Genomic DNA, 18,217 nt, shown 5'->3' with positions numbered 1-18,217 from the left:
AAGGCCTTGATAGAAGAGTCAGCCTTCCCAAAGCTGTCTGAGTGTAGTTTTGCCAATGTGGCTTGACTTTCTCGCTAAATCTGGCGACTTTTCAACTCTTCTTCAGGCTAGTGGCTAGTTTTGAAAATCTTTTTCAGGTGTGTGTTGTTGTGGTTCTGTTGCATAGATGAAGTATACAACGGCCTCAATTAAACACTACTTTTATTTGTAACTGCCTCGCTTCAATATGACAAGTTTTATGATGAAGACGCAAAGTGAGCTTCTCCTGTTTAAAACAACAGCAGCCGCCACTGATTTGATCCCATTTTTTTCCAAGTTCAGGCAGAATTAGAGATACTGCTGATATTAAAATGTCATGTGACCTGATATTGTGAATACTGTAATTAAATGGAAATAAAGAGCAGAGGAAACCAGGCTTTATTTTGCAGTAGAGCTTGGAAAATAAAGCTCATCCAATGCTGCTCCCTTCTGTTAGCTATGGAGGACCATCCCACTTTTCATATCAGAAGTGATGGTGAGTGAGGAATTGATCAGCTGTGATGAAGCACAGTGCTCTGTGATACACGGAGTCAAGAGGCTTTAAGGTGGAGGGAGAAGCTGCATATAAACAATATCACCATAATCAAGTGTAGACAGAATTGTAAATACACTTGATTCTCCACAACAATCTATTTTTCACTTTGCTTGATATTTGTTCCATGTAGATATTAAAAGTGTGTTTGGTTTTTGATTTTTGATATTAATGCTGCAACAATGATATTATCCTCATCAACAGATCCACTACTGCCAAACTAAACTTTCTCTTCAGCAGCGTTGTTACTGCTCTGAAGTGTATTTCAAGCTTTAAGGAACCTGATCTTGCATCACTTCATATCACAATGTTCTTTAATAAAGGAACAAATACATGTTTTACCTTTTTTTCATTGACTTCAATGTTACTAAACAGTTTCCTTCAGTTTGTTTCAGGTCATCAGTACAAAGTTGTGTTTGTTCCACTGTGAGAACAAAGATATTGTGATTATTATCAACTATCAATTCATATTTATTACTACAGATTTAATAGTTTAAAGGTGTAATCTGAAAGTTCAGTGTGTGTGTGTGTGTGTGTGTGTGTGTGTGTGTGTGTGTGTGTGTGTGTGTGTGTGTGTGTGTGTGTGTGTGTGTGTGTGTGTGTGTGTGTGTGTGTGTGTGTGTGTGTGTGTGTGTGTGTGTGTGTTCAGTGAACTGTATCAGTCTCTGCAGTAGCTTCCAGCTGCAGCAGTCAGTTCAGTTTCTGTTCAGTCTGACTGAGGGAGGTTTTTGTACGACGCTTTTTCACTGTGTGAACACATATCCACTGTGATGACTCTGACAGTAATAAACTGCTGCATCTTCAGCCTGAACTCCACTGATGGTCAGAGTGAAGTCAGAGTTTGATCCACTGCCTGAAAAACGATCTGGAATCCCTGATTGTCGACGTGTAGCCCAGTAAATGAGAAGTTTAGGAGTTTCTCCATCTCTCTGTTGGTACCAGGCTAATATGTGGTCAGCGCCATCATAATAAACATCCTGACTGGTCTTACAGTTGATGGTTGCAGATCGTCCCAGTTCAGATCTCACTGCTGCAGACTGAGTCACTGTGATCTGGCCTCTGGACTCTGAGGATACAGAGACAAAAACATAAAGCAGCATCATGATTTTGTGGGCTTCATTTCAGAGGGACGGATGTTCATAGAGGAGAGGAGTTTGATTCTCTGGACTTTACCTGTGAAGCAGCAGCAGAGGAGAGTCCAGATGAGGACAGAGATCAAAGTCATGTTTTTGATGAGGAGGATTTCTGTGGCTTCTGTTGTCATGAAGGACAGCTGTCAGTCATCCAGTGTTCAACTCTCAGGACTATAAACTCTCCCAGAGCACTGGAGCATGGTGCTGCTGATGCAAAGTGGCTCTCTATGGAAATGCTCTCACTGACTCCAACAGGGACTTGGATTACTCTGATGATGCTGTTTAATCAATGGATCAATCAACTTATCAGAGTATTGATTCATAATGTGTCAGTGATCATTTTAAGGTGGTTTGGGATTCATGTGTATTGACAGCAGAATGTAATTTGTTATATTTAAATGTATTACCACAAACACTTAATATGAATTCAATAAAAATTAACATATGTTAAATAAAATTACATATTTATGAAATGCGTATCACTGTGTTGTTGTCAGTTGTCAAAATACGTTAAAAATGTGACAAACAAGAGTCTAATTTTAGTGAGTTTGTTTGTGTCAAAGTCAGAGAGCCGTGTCTCTCTACAGTGAGAGGTTTTTGTACGACGGCTCAATGAGTTTGTATCACTGTGGTACACGTTCGGTGGAGGAACCAGACTGGATGTTGGAAGTAAGTTTCTGCTCAAATGATAAATACAATATTGTAAAATAGTGTTTTGAATTAAGCTTTTGAATGTTTACAGTAGATAAATATATCATTTATATTTCGGCACTTTTAGTATTCATGTTGTATTTCTCCTTCTTTACCATGGAGGATAACTCAGAGCAGCTTCACTAAACTGTTCTTTACACATTCCTGTCAGACTGAAATTTAATAACTTGACATGTAGAAAAGATGAAGATTTAGATGCATTTTAAAGTGATTTTCTAAGAATCGTTTTTAATTGTAAGATTCAGTTTTTTACCATTGATTGGAATATAATGTGTTCAAATGAAATGAAGCAGAGTGATGATAACAATGGGTGTTTGAAAATGTGCCAAATTTCTGATCTCTGTATTGTTTCAAATGTAGTTTGAAGTCATTTGAAGAGTTTGCTAAGTGATGTTTGAAATCAGCTGGTGGTCAGTTCATCTTCTGTGTTTGGTGATGTTTCCAGTGAGTGTTGTAATGTAATGCATTATTAACATTTTAAATGATTTTGAAGAGAAAGTGATGAAATCTTGTTGTTTTATTTGCAGTGTAGTTTGATATATTTCAGGTCAAACTGTACGATGATTCTTTCTGTGCTGATCTGCATGAGAGGTTTCTTAAAGGGAAACAATGTGTGAGTGAGTGACTGGTGGAGCAGAAAAAGCATCTGACACAAACTCCTTAAAGGGGAAAATCCACTCTCACACAGTAAAGGTGTCCAAGTGTCTGATGTTTGACAGCTGTGTGGTCCCTGTCCTCTAATGTGATTGGTGTCTCCTAGGTGATGTCCGTCCCACCCTGACGGTGCTGCCCCCCTCCAGCCAGGAGCTGCAGCAGGGGAAGGCCACGCTCACGTGTCTGGCCAACAAGGGCTTCCCCTCAGACTGGAGTCTGGCCTGGAAGGTGGACGGCAGCAGCAGCAGCAGCAGCAGCAGCTGGGAGCAGAGCAGGAGCCCCGGGGTGCTGCAGCAGGACGGCCACTACAGCTGGAGCAGCACCCTGAGGCTCACTGCAGACCAGTGGAGGAAGGTGGGCTCTGTGACCTGTGAGGCCACCCAGGGCTCCCAGACTCCACTCTCAGAGACACTGAGGAGAGACCAGTGTTCCCAGTCCTGACCTGACTCACTGGGACTCTGCTACTGGTTTTACTCTGCTACTGCTCTCACTCTGATCTCTGCAACTCTGTTTTTTTCTCCCTCTGTCTCTTTAAATGTTGCAGTAATGATGTTTCTTGCTGTTTGATTTTAATATTTCAAGAATACATTTCTTTTCATTGCTTGCAGTGATATGCTGAAATTCACGGTATATTGAAACAATAAAGATTTTTTCATCCAATCTGTTGTTTCCGTACAAATTATTACAAGAACAATTGCTCTCAGTTGTTATTATTAATAAATTATTAAATCTTACTGACTTTGTTTCATTGCATCGTTAGTAAGACTTTATAATTTTAGTTGATAAGAGAAGTGATGTGAATATTTGTTACATGGCCCAGTGGTTTACATCACCCTTCATGAGACAAGTGTGACATATGCTCCTTGTTTATCTGTACTTCTGTCACAATAATTGCACCCAAAATGTATAAAGAAATTAATCAGCCAATTAACCCATAACAAGAGTAAGAGTCTACAGCAGTGCTAGCACCTCTGTGGAACAGCACTTGAGGTTAAAAGTGTAAAATTGTCTAGAGGGATGAGATATTCTGTCCATTCATTATGTGCAAAGTGGTGGAAGTCTGTATCCAGTATTTACCTGATGGGGTAACTAGACTTAACTATCATTAACAAGCAAGATAATACGCGCTGTCCATTTAGTAGTTTGCCATAATGAATATGCAATATCGGGGTTTTACCCTCGTCTGCAACATACACGGAGGAGAAAATGCAAATATGTTAATTTAGCACACGCATTGTGATTTACCCCACCCGAGGGTCATTATGGTGATGGTAACTGTGTCAGTAAATAATATGTTTGAAGGACAGGTATTAACCGGTTGCATGCTGCGTACAGATAACTGGTGTTGCACAATGACAGACTACACAGAGAACGGATGTTTCTAACCATGTTAATATTTTTGGTTGTGCTAACAGCATTTACTTTGTCACAAATACTCTTCCATACAGCATTTTTTTATGGTAATGTTTCTTTTCTGTAACTCAATATGTCTGCTAACCTCCACTAGAACCTCTAATTCCATGGAATCAAATTTCATTTTGATCCAAACTCTCCCTTAAGACACAAAACCCTCATTTAAATACTGCTGTCTGCACCTGTTGTAATTTGTGCCTTTATTCTTAGTAGATCGCCCGCAAAATGCACGCTAACCAAATGCGCAATCAGTTGCACTACACACAAAATTTAGTACTCTTTATTTGGGATCTTAGTAAATCAGGCCCATAGTGTTATAAAGGCAGGTTAATCAAGTTTGGTTAAATCAGTCAAACCACTATTAAAAATGATGGAATGCAAATTTGTACATCCAATTTGTTATTGGCGCTTATGCATGCATCGTTTATATAATTTCTTATATATCAAAAGTAGAAATGGAGATGGGATTGTTGCTCGCTAATGCCCAAAGAGAAGCATCAAAGGACGGGAGTGTTAGTGCTAAAGAGGCATTGAGAAGTCTAGACAGAGTTTATCTACATAACAGAGATGTGTGAGCTCAAATACACAGAGACAAGAGACATGTTTACTGTTTTTAAATTGAAAACTCAATCTTGTAAAAGTCAGGATTTTCTTTTTCTCCTTAAAGGCCTTTAAATGCTTTTCTTCCACTGTTGAACATATTAAAGTCTTCTTCAGTTTTAAGTTGGATTTTTCTGTGTTGTTGTTAGTTGTTTGAGCAGCTGGAGGATGACAGAGACACACTGAAGCTCCTCCTGCTGCTGAACACTGACATCAGAATCAATTAAACTGTTTTACACTTCATTTCTTCATAGCAGAATTTAAAAATCTCACTGAAAGAAAAACATCAGTGAAAGTCACATGAGACATAATTTGTAAATGATCATTTAATGTATAATTGTAGTATGTTAATCTGTAGCAAGTGATGCTGTTAAACACTCATCAAAGTCTGCTGCGGGAAAAAAACTACAGATGGAATTGAAGAAAACACTTGTAACTTATGTAGAGGTCAGTAGAATGACTTTATATTATGAAATGAATATTTTATATTAATGTAAATGAAGATAATAAAGTCTGAATTTTACTGCAGTTATCATACAAAATGATAACTATGGTTGAACTTTACTGCTTCCATCTGATTTTTTCCACTCTCACAAGCACAGAAGTTTGTGTTCATTCAAAAGTCAAATAAATAGTTTATGTTACGGCTCCTCGGGACAAATAAAGGCTGGAGACTCAAACATATAAACGGTGTCAAGACCTGAGTGACCATAAAAAAACAAAACTTTATATTGAAACCAATTAACTGCAACGAAAACAAACAGTAGTAGATGAAGAACTCTGAGCTCATTGAACTAAACTGACGAAGAGAATATTTGTGTGTTTGTGTATGTGTGTGTGTGTGTGTGTGTGTGTGTGTGTGTGTGTGTGTGTGTGTGTGTGTGTGTGTGTGTGTGTGTGTACATGTGTGTGTGTGTGTGTGTGTGTGAGTGAATTAAGGTATTAAAAGTCTAGTTTTATGGAGGGTTTGAAAACCTTTTGTGGTATACCCAGAAAAGAAAAAAGAAAAAAGATATAATCATGTTTAATTATAAAAACTACATTTTATATTCAGTGACACTGTAATTATGTCATTTTTCACTGTTTAACGTGGATTTCTACAGATTTAACACTGGCGGACTCACGATGGAGAGTTTAGTAATTCCACATATTTTTCTTCCTTAACAAAACATGCTGCCTACATTACCCACAATGCAAACTGAATGTGGACAGGTTGATCTTGACTTCATCTGTCAACGGTCAGGTGAATAAATTTATTTCGGAGAAAGGAATCAAGTGTTAATATGTAGAGTCAGTGTTTGTGTGTGTGTGTGTGTGTGTGTGTGTGTGTGTGTGTGTGTGTGAGTGTGAGTGTGTGTGTGTGTGTGTGTGTGTGTGTGTGTGTGTGTGTGTGTGTGTGTGTGTGTGTTCAGTGAACTGTATCAGTCTCTGCAGTAGCTTCCAGCTGCAGCAGTCAGTTCAGTTTTGGTTCAGTCTGACTGAGGGAGGTTTTTGTACGACGCTTTTTCACTGTGTGAACACACGTTGACTGTTGATATCATGACGACTCTGACAGTAATAAACTGCTGCATCTTCAGCCTGAACTCCACTGATGGTCAGAGTGAAGTCAGTTTGTGAGCCACTGCTTGAAAAACGATCTGGAATCCCCGATACACGACCACTATAGTAGCTTATGAGGAGTTTAGGAGCTTCTCCGTCTTTCTGATGGTACCAGGATAAAATTTCTTTGCCGCTGCTACTTCCTACACTCACTTTTGGACTGACACTACAGCTGATGGTTGCAGATCGTCCCAGTTCAGATCTCACTGCTGCAGACTGAGTCACTGTGATCTGGCCTCTGGACTCTGAGGATACAGAGACAAAAACATAAAGCAGCATCATGGTTTTGTGGGCTTCATTTCAGAGGGACGGATGTTCATAGAGGAGAGGAGTTTGATTCTCTGGACTTTACCTGTGAAGCAGCAGCAGAGGAGAGTCCAGATGAGGACGGAGATCAAAGTCATGTTTTTGATGAGGAGGATTTCTGTGGCTTCTGTTGTCATGAAGGACAGCTGTCAGTCATCCAGTGTTCAACTCTCAGGACTATAAACTCTCCCAGAGCACTGGAGCATGGTGCTGCTGATGCAAAGTGGCTCTCTATGGAAATGCTCTGACTGACTCCAACAGGGACTTGGATTACTCTGATGATGCTGTTTAATCAATGGATCAATCAACTTATCAGAGTATTGATTCATAATGTGTCAGTGATCATTTTATGTAGATTTGCTTTGATGACTTCAGACACATTTTCTTTCAGTACATCTTCTGTCTGATTTCATTTAATGTTTAAAGGATCAATTTTACTTTCAGACTAACTTAACAATATATATGTAAACATGTGATTAACGGTTAAAAATTGGGGCACATTTTAATTGGATATCGTATAAAATAAATAGTTTTTTTTAAAGCAGGAACTGTTTTTGTAGAGTTTGTTTGTGTCAAAGTCAGAGAGCCGTGTCTCTCTACAGTGAGAGGTTTTTGTACGACGGCTCAATGAGTTTGTATCACTGTGGTACACGTTCGGTGGAGGAACCAGACTGGAAGTTAACTGTAAGTACATTTAAATTCTAAATAATCTCAGATTCATCATTTATTATGTTTTCAGTCAATAAATTCAGGCTTTACTTCAATATTATAGATTGTAGTTTTATAAATGTAATATTCCTGCAGTGATCACTACAGGCTTCACTGTGATACAGATAAAAATACATCACATGAAAAAACTCTTTAGTTACACAGAAATTATAATTTAGACAGTTTCTACATTCTTATTATTTATATTGTTCTTTAAAAGTACAGCTGCTTATTGAAGACAATAACTTGACTCATCATTGTGTCCTTATTATCTGGAAACATTTCATGTGTTTTACTCAGTCTTCCTCTCAGATTCATGAATTTAATGATAATTATTATTCTCACTATAGACAATGAATACCATAATATCTCTTGAGGTCATTTAAACACATGCTTATTTAGAAGGATTCATTTTCCAGCACTTAAAATATGTGCCAGTAGTGCAGTCTGTCTCTGTTGATGGTTCAGTATTGATAAATGTGTAAATGAGGAGAAAAAACTAATTTAAAACTCACACATGCTCAAGTAAAAGTGTTTAATTCTTTCTGTAATACATAACATTAAATCGTTTAACACTGATGTTTAAGTGTGTTACTGAAACTAAAGTAGGAGTTTTCAGTTTGAAACTTTTTATCTTTAGTACTGAAACCTGTCTGTTGCCATGGTTCATCAGTGATGCCTGTCTGTTGCCATGGTTACTGAGCTCAGAGAGGGAAGTGAAACACCGAAGACCAGTTTCGTCCAATCTGAGAAAGAGCAACAGAACCAGCAGCCTCCTCTGCTGCAACCAACAGGGTGGAGTTAATTTTCTCTTTGTATGAACTTTCTTCATGTTGTCTCTCTGTCTCCTCCTCCAGTGGGTCGAGTCGCCCCCACCCTGACGGTGCTGCCCCCCTCCAGCCAGGAGCTGCAGCAGGGGAAGGCCACGCTCACGTGTCTGGCCAACAAGGGCTTCCCCTCAGACTGGAGTCTGGCCTGGAAGGTGGACGGCAGCAGCAGCAGCAGCTGGGAGCAGAGCAGGAGCCCCGGGGTGCTGCAGCAGGACGGCCACTACAGCTGGAGCAGCACCCTGAGGCTCCCTGCAGACCAGTGGAGGAAGGTGGGCTCTGTGACCTGTGAGGCCACCCAGGGCTCCCAGTCTCCACTCTCAGAGACACTGAGGAGAGACCAGTGTTCCCAGTCCTGACCTGACTCACTGGGACTCTGTTACTGGTTTTACTCTGCTACTGCTCTCACTCTGATCTCTGCAACTCTGTTTTGTTCTCCCTCTGTATCTTTAAATGTTGCAGTAATGATGTTTCTTGCTTTTTGAATTTAATATTTCAAACAAAATAAAGACGTGTTCATCAAATCAATGATATTTGCAGCTTTATTATTATTATAATGATCATATTAATCTCTCTTAATGATAGCAGTGTTTCCATTAAATGTACAAAAACTGATCTCTCCTCAATATAAATGGACATACCAGGCAGTCGGGTAACACATGTGTCCTTCACATCTGTCTGCTGTTTGTCTATATACCAGTATGCTGAAAATTAAACAATAAAACACATCTGTCAGACTTGAGCGTGTTTCAGTTCATTTTACAGATTTCTAAAGTGACATGAGGGTGATCTGCTTCTTCTAAATATTCAAATTCTAAATCAGTTTTAACATGTTTTTATTTAATTTGTTGTTTTGACATTCTGAGAAAAGTAAAACCTTCTGAATATATCTGAACTTGTCAAACTGTTGTAGCTTTAGAAATAAAAAGCATAATATCATCAGCATACAATCACATAAAATGAATGTGATCTTTGGTTGTGACCTGTGAAATATTGACACATCAGCATACTGTTTTTAGAGGGGGCTCAAATTTGAACACATATTAAATTTCACCTTTTTTGGAAGTCACCTAGCTCTCTCATACCTGCACGTAGAAATGTGATTCAAACTTTAAAACGGAGGAAAACTTCTGCTCTCTCCACAACACCAAACTATGTTTAAATAACATGTAAACTTTTCAAACTATAAGCAGTCAAAAGAGGAGTGGAAATCACTTTTTCTTTAAAGTTAGAGTGGAAGCGTCAGTTAGTTTGAGTGTGAGAAGCAGTAAAAAATAAACTTAATTTTTATTTTTAATTCAAGCTCACGGCCAAATCTTAAAAAGGAGACAAATAATATTTTGTCAAAATGTAGACATAGGTGTTGGGATTCATAAAATGTGACGTTGACAGGCGGGGTCTGCACAAAATTTAAACGGGGGGGCCGAAACCGGCAGCAATACTTGTCTCGCTCCCCATTGACCCTAATGTAATCGTCTTTTTTTTCTCAAAATAATCTCACTCTGTCTTCGCACTGAGCTTACTCCCTCATTTTGAAGAATATCTAAATAAAATAAACACTGTCAGAATCTGCCGGCTTCTGTGTCTCTTACAGTGTTTTCGGTTTTTGGACAGAAGTTACGGTTTTCTCACAGTTTGCAATTGTTATTGGCCTTGTCAGAAGCCAAATTCTGTGGAATTTTGAGAATTTTGTCCAAGCAGATTGTCACATCGCCGTAGCAACCGTAGGGCCTTAGCTGCCCTAAGCTGCCCTTAGCAACCTGTTGCTGGGCAGAAACTGAGCTACTTGGTTGTGATTGGCTAATTCCTGTCTGTCTGTTTTGCCAGTTAACTGAGCTAATTCATTTGAATGGAGTGATTAATTCATGTTTACTGTGAACAAAATAAATAGTTTTATTGTATTGTATTGTAGTTGTATGATGTGTGTTGTATTAAATGACAGTACAAGGCAATGTTCAGGTAAAGTCTCTGTGGGGTTTGGAGGGGTCAGAGGGTCCGGACTGAGGAAGCTGAACCGACCAGTTGGTGAGTAGAACAAGGTGAATAGGCTCTCACACACACACTAGTTCAGTGGTGAACAGCTAGACTGACGTATCAACCAGGTAAGAGTCTCTAACACACAGGAATCCACAGGTGAGATGAGTGAGTGAGCAGGAGAGGTTTAAATAATGGCTTGATTGCTGATGTGGAGTGCCTGAGTGCCCAGCTGAACAGAGTAGACTGATGAGGTGGGTGTGTCTGACTGGCAGAGGGAAGCAGAGGTGGGCTGAGTGGGAAAAGTACCGAGTAACAGAGAGACTAGACTTTAGATGTGACATTATGAGGTAACATACAAGAAACATGGAGGTAAAACTCTCCAAGAAACTGTTTCAATTTAGAGCTGAAAGCATAAAAAATATTTACATTTCCACTAACAGCTACAAAATGATTTCTGATCAGTCTGCTTCCAGTTTCATGCTGTATATTTCCACTGCTGCTTTTCTCCTCGTCCTCTTTCTACATGTTCACTGGTATCAGACTATCTGCTCTTCATATGCTTTTTCTTTTGTTGTCAATAAAGCTTTAAAATGTCTCTTTTACTCATCTAATAAGGTCTACTGCCTGTACAAACTCTCACTTCAGCACTATTGTTACAGATATACGTCACTGAGTGGATGTAGAAGAAATCATAAAACAAACAATCATATAATGTGATACTGTATTAGATTAAACAATACATTTAATGGACTTTTAATTTCCTGAAGAGTTGTAAAATGTAATGTTTTGTTACTGTGAAATGAATAAATGAAATGATCAGTTATTAAGAGCTGAAAGTCTTTGGTATTGTTCGCCTCTGATGTTGAGCACGTTCAATCTTTCAATGCTTAACAAAATGTGTTAATGTTAATTTCCTACAATTGCTCTTTTAATAATATTGTGTTATATAGTCAAATATTTTAAAAACTAAAAAGCAAAGAATCAAATGTTAAAATGCTGTCTTATAAATCATGATTTAACTTTTATTACACTACCTTTTTCATGAAGATTAAACATTAAATTCTTCAGCTGTGTTTGATTCTGACTCTGAGTGAGACTCACTCTAACACAGTGATCCTGTTATGACACTGTATCAACAAGATAATCTTAAACATTATACTTACTTTGAATAACTAATAGTATAATTATAGAGTTATTGCTGTAATAAGTGATGTATCTTATGTCAAACCTCTGTTGTTTTGGTCTGAGTGCAGCTGTTGAGTCAGATCAGTTCCTCTCCAGCTGAGGGAGGTTTTTGTACGACGTTGTATCACTGTGTGAGTGGCCAGCTTTGACTCTGCTGACAGTAGTAAACTCCTGAATCTTCAGCCTGAACTCCACTGATGGTCAGAGTGTAGTCATTGTATGATCCACTTCCACTAAAACGATCTGAAACTCCAGACTGACGGGTTGTAGCATAACGAATCAGGAGTTTAGGAGCTTCCCCAGATTTCTGAAGGTACCAGTTGAGGTAGTTACTAACACTTTGACTGGCTTTACATCTGATGTTGACAGTCTGTCCTGTAGCAACAGAGTGAGATCCAGGAGACTGAGTCAGGATGATTTGTCCTGATGAACCTGGAAAACATGAAAAAGAGGAGAAGGCTTATTGAGACAAATCCAGCTTGGAGAAAGATGATCAACATGAAAACAGAAGAGTATCATTTCTTTAACATGGAGAATAGACGGAAGAAGGTAAATGCTGCTTGATTCAGTGTTTCTCCATCACAGCAGAACATCATTGTGGTGAACCTGGTTGCATCCTGAAGCCAAGTTTTCAGCAGAGAGTCTCACCCTGAACAAGGAGCCCCAGGGTGCCCAGCAGTAGAGTCAGTGACATCATCATTGTGCTGGCGGCGTGTCAGTGGCTCTGAAAGGTCTGGACAGCCACTGATCAACACTGGCCTCTTAACGGCTGGGAGCAGAGAGGCAGGACAGATATGCAAACACACAGAGTCAGTCAACTGTAACTGTCCTCAACATATCATGCTGTTTCCTCCTCACTGCTGGGACAACTCACTGTCATTTGTAGCCGATACCTCAGATTTTTACATGACTATAAATAATGTAGACATGCTGATGTTATTGATGGTTTGGTTTGGGTCTCACACCTTTGTTGAATCAGGTGGAGTTTATATACGGAGCTTCTCGGTCAAATGCTGAGCATTACCTGATGAAGACGTCATGTCAAAACGTTGTAGGTGCTCTCAATAAAACATTTGGGAGACAATAATTCGGGGAGATTCTTCTTTATAGTAATAATATGTAATATGTAATAATATGTTTTATTCATACAGCGCATTTCACAGACTGAAAGACACTTTACATACAGAAACTAAAAAACTAAGCAGAGGAAGAGAAATGTTTATGGAAAAGAAAAGTTTTGAAGTCAGATTTGAATGTAGAAAAGGAAGGGCAGTCATGGAGAGATTGAAGGAGAGACTTCTAAAGCTTGTGGGCCGTGGCACTGAAGGACCGGCCTCTCAAAGTGGACAGTTTGGTGGGACGGTTAGGAAGTTGCAGTTTGAGGACCTGAGAGACAGAGAGGCAGAGTAGGGAGTGAGGAGTTCACTAAGATAGAGGGGAGCCAGGTTATGGAGGGCTTTAAAAGTGAGAAGTAGGATTTTGAATGTTATCGGGGACAGGACCGGTAACCAGAGCAGCTGGGAGAGGATGGGGCTGATGTGAGGATTCTGGCTGCTGAGTTCTGAATGTATTGAAGGTATTTGAATGGATTTTGCTGGGAGACCAATGAAGAGGGAGTTACAATAATCAATATGGGACATGATGAATGCGTGAACCAGAGTTTGAGCTTCAGAGTTGGATAGGAATTGGCAGAGACGTGCAATATTATGGAGGTGAAAGAAAGATGTCTTGGTGAGGGATTTGATATGTGCATCAAAGGTGAGAGCTGGGTCAAAGAGTCGGCTAAGATTCCTTACTACTGGTGCGGGGCTGAGTGATACACTGTCAGTGGTTAAAGTGGAGAGTTTTGGAAGTGAGGAATTGGAGCCAATGAGATGTACTTCTGTTTTGTCAGAGTTTAGATTGAGGAAGTTTTCGTGCATCCAGCGTTTTAAAATCAGATAGACAGTCAGTTAGAATACAGGAAGGGAAATCTGTGGGGGAATGTGAGCTGAAGTAGAGTGTTGATGTTAAAGCAGCTGATATAATATTCAAACATACAGTAGAAACACAACTTTATGGAATATCAAAAGAATAGAATTACGTTAGGGTTATCTAACAGTATATCACAAGGAATATGTGCATTCACACCTAACTGTATGTAGACTCTCATTACTCTGTTATTTAACCCTCACATACTGTTCATATTCTGACCCCTTTACACCTGTTCACATTCATAAATTCCCCATTATTCATTCATGAATGTTTGATTAATCCTAAATGAAGCTGTCAGAGAGCAGACACAGTGTATTATATTTGTTTATGGGAAGGAAAAGGTTTACAACTACAATATGGGATACAACTGCTATGCAACTGAAAGCTGAAATTACATTTTTAATACACATAGGTCAAAGAAAAGTGCTGGAGAGTCAATCTTAAAATGACTGAGTGAGCAGGAGAGGCTTAAATAATGGCTTGATTGCTGATGTGGAGTGCCTGAGTGCCCAGCTGAACAGAGTAGACTGATGAGGTGGGTGTGTCTGACTGGCAGAGGGAAGCAGAGGTGGGCTGAGTGGAAAAGTACGGAGTAGCAGAGCGACTAGACCGGCAAAATTGAGATGTGACAATATGAGGTAACATACAAGAAACATGGAGGTAAAACTCCCCAAGAAAATGTTTCAATTTAGAGCTGAAAGCATAAAACTATTTACATTTCGACTAACAGCTACAAAATGAATCTGTCTTGGTGGCAGTGAAATCAAGTTATTTGATGGATTTGATCATTTTCACTCCTGCAAACCTCCAGTTAAATGAATAATCAGCAAGAAATTACAAAGCAAAACATTTGGATCATACATTTTAACACAGTCCAACTAAAAGACCTCAAAGAAGTTAAATTGATAATTATTAATCAGATATCACTTTAATGAATCCTGACTTTTATATGACTGTATTTTTAATATAAAAGCAGTTAACATGTCCTCCTGTTTGAAATTGTTAGGGAGAGACTGAAAATGTTTTCTGCTTAAAAATGAAAAAACGTGAAACAAGTATTTGAGTTCACACATCTCTGTTATGTAGATAAACTCTGTCTAGACTTCTCAATGCCTCTTTAGCACTAACACTCCCGTCCTTTGATGCTTCTCTTTGGGCATTAGCAAGCAACAATCCCATCTCCCTTTCTGCCTTCGACATGTAAGAGATTATGTACACAACACACGCATAAGTATCAATAACAAACTGTACGTACACATTCGCTTTCCAACATTTTAATAGTGTCTTGCTGTACTGATTTAAACAAACTTAATTATTCTGCCTTTATAACATTAAATGTGCATATCTAGCTAAACTTTTAAATGCAGCTTTTACTTTATATCTAACTTCCAAACTGTCTATTATTAATGAATCTGATCAGATACTGTCAAGTGAATTCTTTGTTATACACTCAGGCCAGCGCCATGATGAACCCATTAGCAGAACAAACCTCTACTCTAACTCCTTCATTCCTTCTGCTGTCAGGCTGCTTAATGCAGATGGTAGTCATTGAAATGTAGAACACCTTCTTTAAAGATGTGTAGACTGCAGGTTCTTTTCTTTGTAAGTGAGTGTTGTTTGTTGTTGTTATCACCTGCTCACATAAACCTGCATGTATGTGGTGAGCTGTGTGTGCCAGAGTGTGTCCACTGCTTGTGTTTGTGTCAATGTCAATGTCATCTTTATTGATATAGCACATTTAAAACAGCCAATGGCCTACCAAAGTGCTTTACAGTAAAATAAGCAGAAACAATAAAAACAAACAAACAATAAAAGCAATAAAAACAATAAAAAACAAAATAATGTAGAGAAATAAAACAGATAAAAGACCCAATAAAAGCGGCTATACTCCACCAAAGGCCAAGGTGAACAAGTGCATTTTAAGTAGTGTTTTAAAAGTGGAGAGGCTGTTTGCAGTCCGCACAGTGAAAGGTAATGTGTTCCACAGGGTGGGAGCCGCAACTGCGAAGGCTCGATCTCCTCTAGTTTTTAAGAAGGATCAAGGAATGTCCAGTACCACCTGGTTAGCTGACCTAAGGGCTCTGGAGGGCTGATGCAATTTAATAAGGTCAGACAGGTATTCTGGGGCCAGCCCATTCAGAGTCTTAAAAACAAATAAAAGAATCTTAAAATCAATCCTGTATCTAACCGGAAGCCAATGAAGAGAATATAGCACCGGAGTTATGTGCTCTCGTTTCTTTGTCCCAGTTAGGAGACGAGCTGCTGCATTCTGAACCAGCTGCAGGCGGTTAAGCTCTGACTGGTCAATGCCGACATACAGGGAGTTGAGGTAGTCTAATCGAGATGAAATGAAAGCATGGATAACTTTTTCAAGATCTTTCTGGCTTAGATAGGATTTAACTTTGGCTAGAAGCCTCAGCTGAAAAAAGCTAGACTTGACCACAGAGCTGACCTGTTTGTCTAATTTAAAAGCACCATCAATAATCACACCAAGATTGCTGGCGTGGGATCCTATGTAAGGTGCTAGTGGGCCAAGGGAGCTGGCAAGGATCTGAACCATGTCAGGGCTACCGAACAGGACAACCTCTGTTTTGTTTTCATTTAATTTTAAGAAGTTTATATCCATCCATGTTTTAATGTCACTCATGCAGTTATGCACAGCATGAAGAGAATCTTTGGTAGGGACCTTTAACGGTAGATACACCTGCTCATCATCAGCAAAGCAGTGAAAAGGAATACCATGCTTCCTAAAAATTGACCCTAGGGGTAGCATATAAAGGGAGAACAGTAGAGGGCCCAGAACTGACCCCTGGGGCCCCCGCAGGTCAGAGGGGCCACTGTGGAGGAAAACTTGCCCATGTGCACAGAGAAGGATCTCTCAGAGAGGTACAATTTAAACCAACTCAAAGCAGGGCCTTCGATGCCTACACAGTGTTCAAGGCGTGATAGAAGAATTGTATGATCCACTGTGTCACACGCTGCTGTCAGGTCAAGAAGAATTAAAAAAGCAGAGTTACCAGAATCAAGGTTTAACAAAAGATCATTAAAAACATTTAAAAGAGCAGTTTCAGTGCTGTGGAGAGGCTTAAACAGACTGAAACAATTCACAAACATTGGCCCTTTTTAAAAAGTCTTGGAGTTGGTAAAAAACAACTTTGTCTAAAATCTTGCAAATAAAAGGAAGTTTGGAAATTGGCCTAAAATTAGACAAAACCGGTAATCCAAATTTTTCTTTTTCAAAAGAGGCTGCACCGTGGCATGTTTGAAGGAGGATGGAACACATCTAGAGCTGAGACACCGATTTATAAAAAAGCAAAATAAAAGACTCAACTGAGCTGAAAAACTCTTTAAAACAAATGGTATGGGATGCTGTCGGATGGGCACTTAGCAGGACGGAAGGGTTCCACTATTTCAATGAGTGTAGAGAGAGAAACAAGCTCAAACTGATGAAAAACAGCTGAGCTTGCTGTGGGAACTGAGGGGTACTGAGCAGACATATATGTGGACATCAGTGGAGCTGACTCTGATAGATGTTGCTGTGGTTTTAATGGTCTGACTGGGATTCTTCACTGGAACTGTTCTCTTTATCTGAGGAAACTTTCAGGTTGTTGAGGTGGGAGGAAAACTGATAGAGACAGTATGGACATTATATATCATCAGTGTGTGTGTGTGTGTGTGTGTGTGTGTGTGTGTGTGTGTGTGTGTGTGTGTGTGTGTGTGTGTGTGTGTGTGTGTGTGTTCAGTGAACTGTATCAGTCTCTGCAGTAGCTTCCAGCTGCAGCAGTCAGTTCAGTTTCTGTTCAGTCTGACTGAGGGAGGTTTTTGTACGACGCTTTTTCACTGTGTGAACACACGCTGACTGTTGATGTTATGATAACTCTGACAGTAATAAACTGCTGCATCTTCAGCCTGAACTCCACTGATGGTCAGAGTGAAGTCAACTCCATTCCCTGCTCCACTTCCAGTGAATTTGGAGGAGATTCCTGATAATCTGTCTGATGTTACATAGATCAGAAGTTTAGGAGCTTCTCCAGTTTTCTGTTGGTACCAGGCCAGATAGTATTGTGAACCAGTGTAATGATGAACTTGTCTATTAGCTTTACAGTCAATAGAGGCAGTTTGACCGAGCTGCACTGATTTGGCTGCTGGCTGAGTCAGAACAACATTTTGTCCAACAGACCCTGAAGAGAGAGAAGAAACACTGGACATGAGATGGTGAGGTGAAACTCAGCTACACTCCAAATGACAGAAAAATGATTTTCCTCACCCTGAATGAAGCAGAGGAGAGTCCAGATGAGGACGGAGATCAAAGTCATGTTTTTGATGAGGAGGATTTCTGTGGCTTCTGTTGTCATGAAGGACAGCTGTCAGTCATCCAGTGTTCAACTCTCAAGACTATAAACTCTCCCAGAGCACTGGAGCATGGTGCTGCTGATGCAAAGTGGCTCTCTATGGAAATGCTCTGACTGACTCCAACCGGGACTTGGATTACTCTGATGATGCTGTTTAATCAATGGATCAATCAACTTATCAGAGTATTGATTCATAATGTGTCAGTG

The 18,217-nt window shown here is 39.6% G+C and overlaps 6 gene segments (V, D, J or C); 2 read left to right on the top strand and 4 right to left on the bottom strand.

Moving 5' to 3' along the window:
• Nucleotides 1-1,314: 1,314 nt before the first annotated feature.
• On the bottom strand, nucleotides 1,315-1,796 carry LOC133996764 (immunoglobulin kappa variable 4-1-like). The segment is given in 2 exon segments: nucleotides 1,315-1,637; nucleotides 1,745-1,796. Coding segments are annotated over 2 exon segments (375 nt in total).
• A 537-nt stretch (nucleotides 1,797-2,333) lies between these two features.
• On the top strand, nucleotides 2,334-3,510 carry LOC133996292 (Ig kappa-b4 chain C region-like; the record flags this gene model as incomplete). The annotated part of the segment is given in 2 exon segments: nucleotides 2,334-2,373; nucleotides 3,176-3,510. Coding segments are annotated over 2 exon segments (375 nt in total), but the record flags the coding sequence as incomplete, so codon positions are not given.
• Nucleotides 3,511-6,588: 3,078 nt separating this feature from the next.
• Nucleotides 6,589-7,122, bottom strand: LOC133996763 (immunoglobulin kappa variable 4-1-like). The segment is given in 2 exon segments: nucleotides 6,589-6,926; nucleotides 7,034-7,122. Coding segments are annotated over 2 exon segments (390 nt in total).
• A 515-nt stretch (nucleotides 7,123-7,637) lies between these two features.
• Nucleotides 7,638-8,895, top strand: LOC133996282 (Ig kappa-b4 chain C region-like; the record flags this gene model as incomplete). The annotated part of the segment is given in 2 exon segments: nucleotides 7,638-7,671; nucleotides 8,553-8,895. Coding segments are annotated over 2 exon segments (363 nt in total), but the record flags the coding sequence as incomplete, so codon positions are not given.
• Nucleotides 8,896-11,808: 2,913 nt separating this feature from the next.
• On the bottom strand, nucleotides 11,809-12,384 carry LOC133996268 (immunoglobulin kappa variable 1-39-like). The segment is given in 2 exon segments: nucleotides 11,809-12,116; nucleotides 12,333-12,384. Coding segments are annotated over 2 exon segments (360 nt in total).
• A 5,111-nt stretch (nucleotides 12,385-17,495) lies between these two features.
• On the bottom strand, nucleotides 17,496-18,016 carry LOC133996762 (immunoglobulin kappa variable 4-1-like). The segment is given in 2 exon segments: nucleotides 17,496-17,839; nucleotides 17,926-18,016. Coding segments are annotated over 2 exon segments (432 nt in total).
• Between the last annotated feature and the right edge of the window lie 201 nt (nucleotides 18,017-18,217).

This window comes from Scomber scombrus, chromosome 16, assembly GCF_963691925.1.
Source record: "Scomber scombrus chromosome 16, fScoSco1.1, whole genome shotgun sequence".
Taxonomy (NCBI): domain Eukaryota; kingdom Metazoa; phylum Chordata; class Actinopteri; order Scombriformes; family Scombridae; genus Scomber; species Scomber scombrus.
This window is presented reverse-complemented; position numbering and strand designations above follow the sequence as displayed.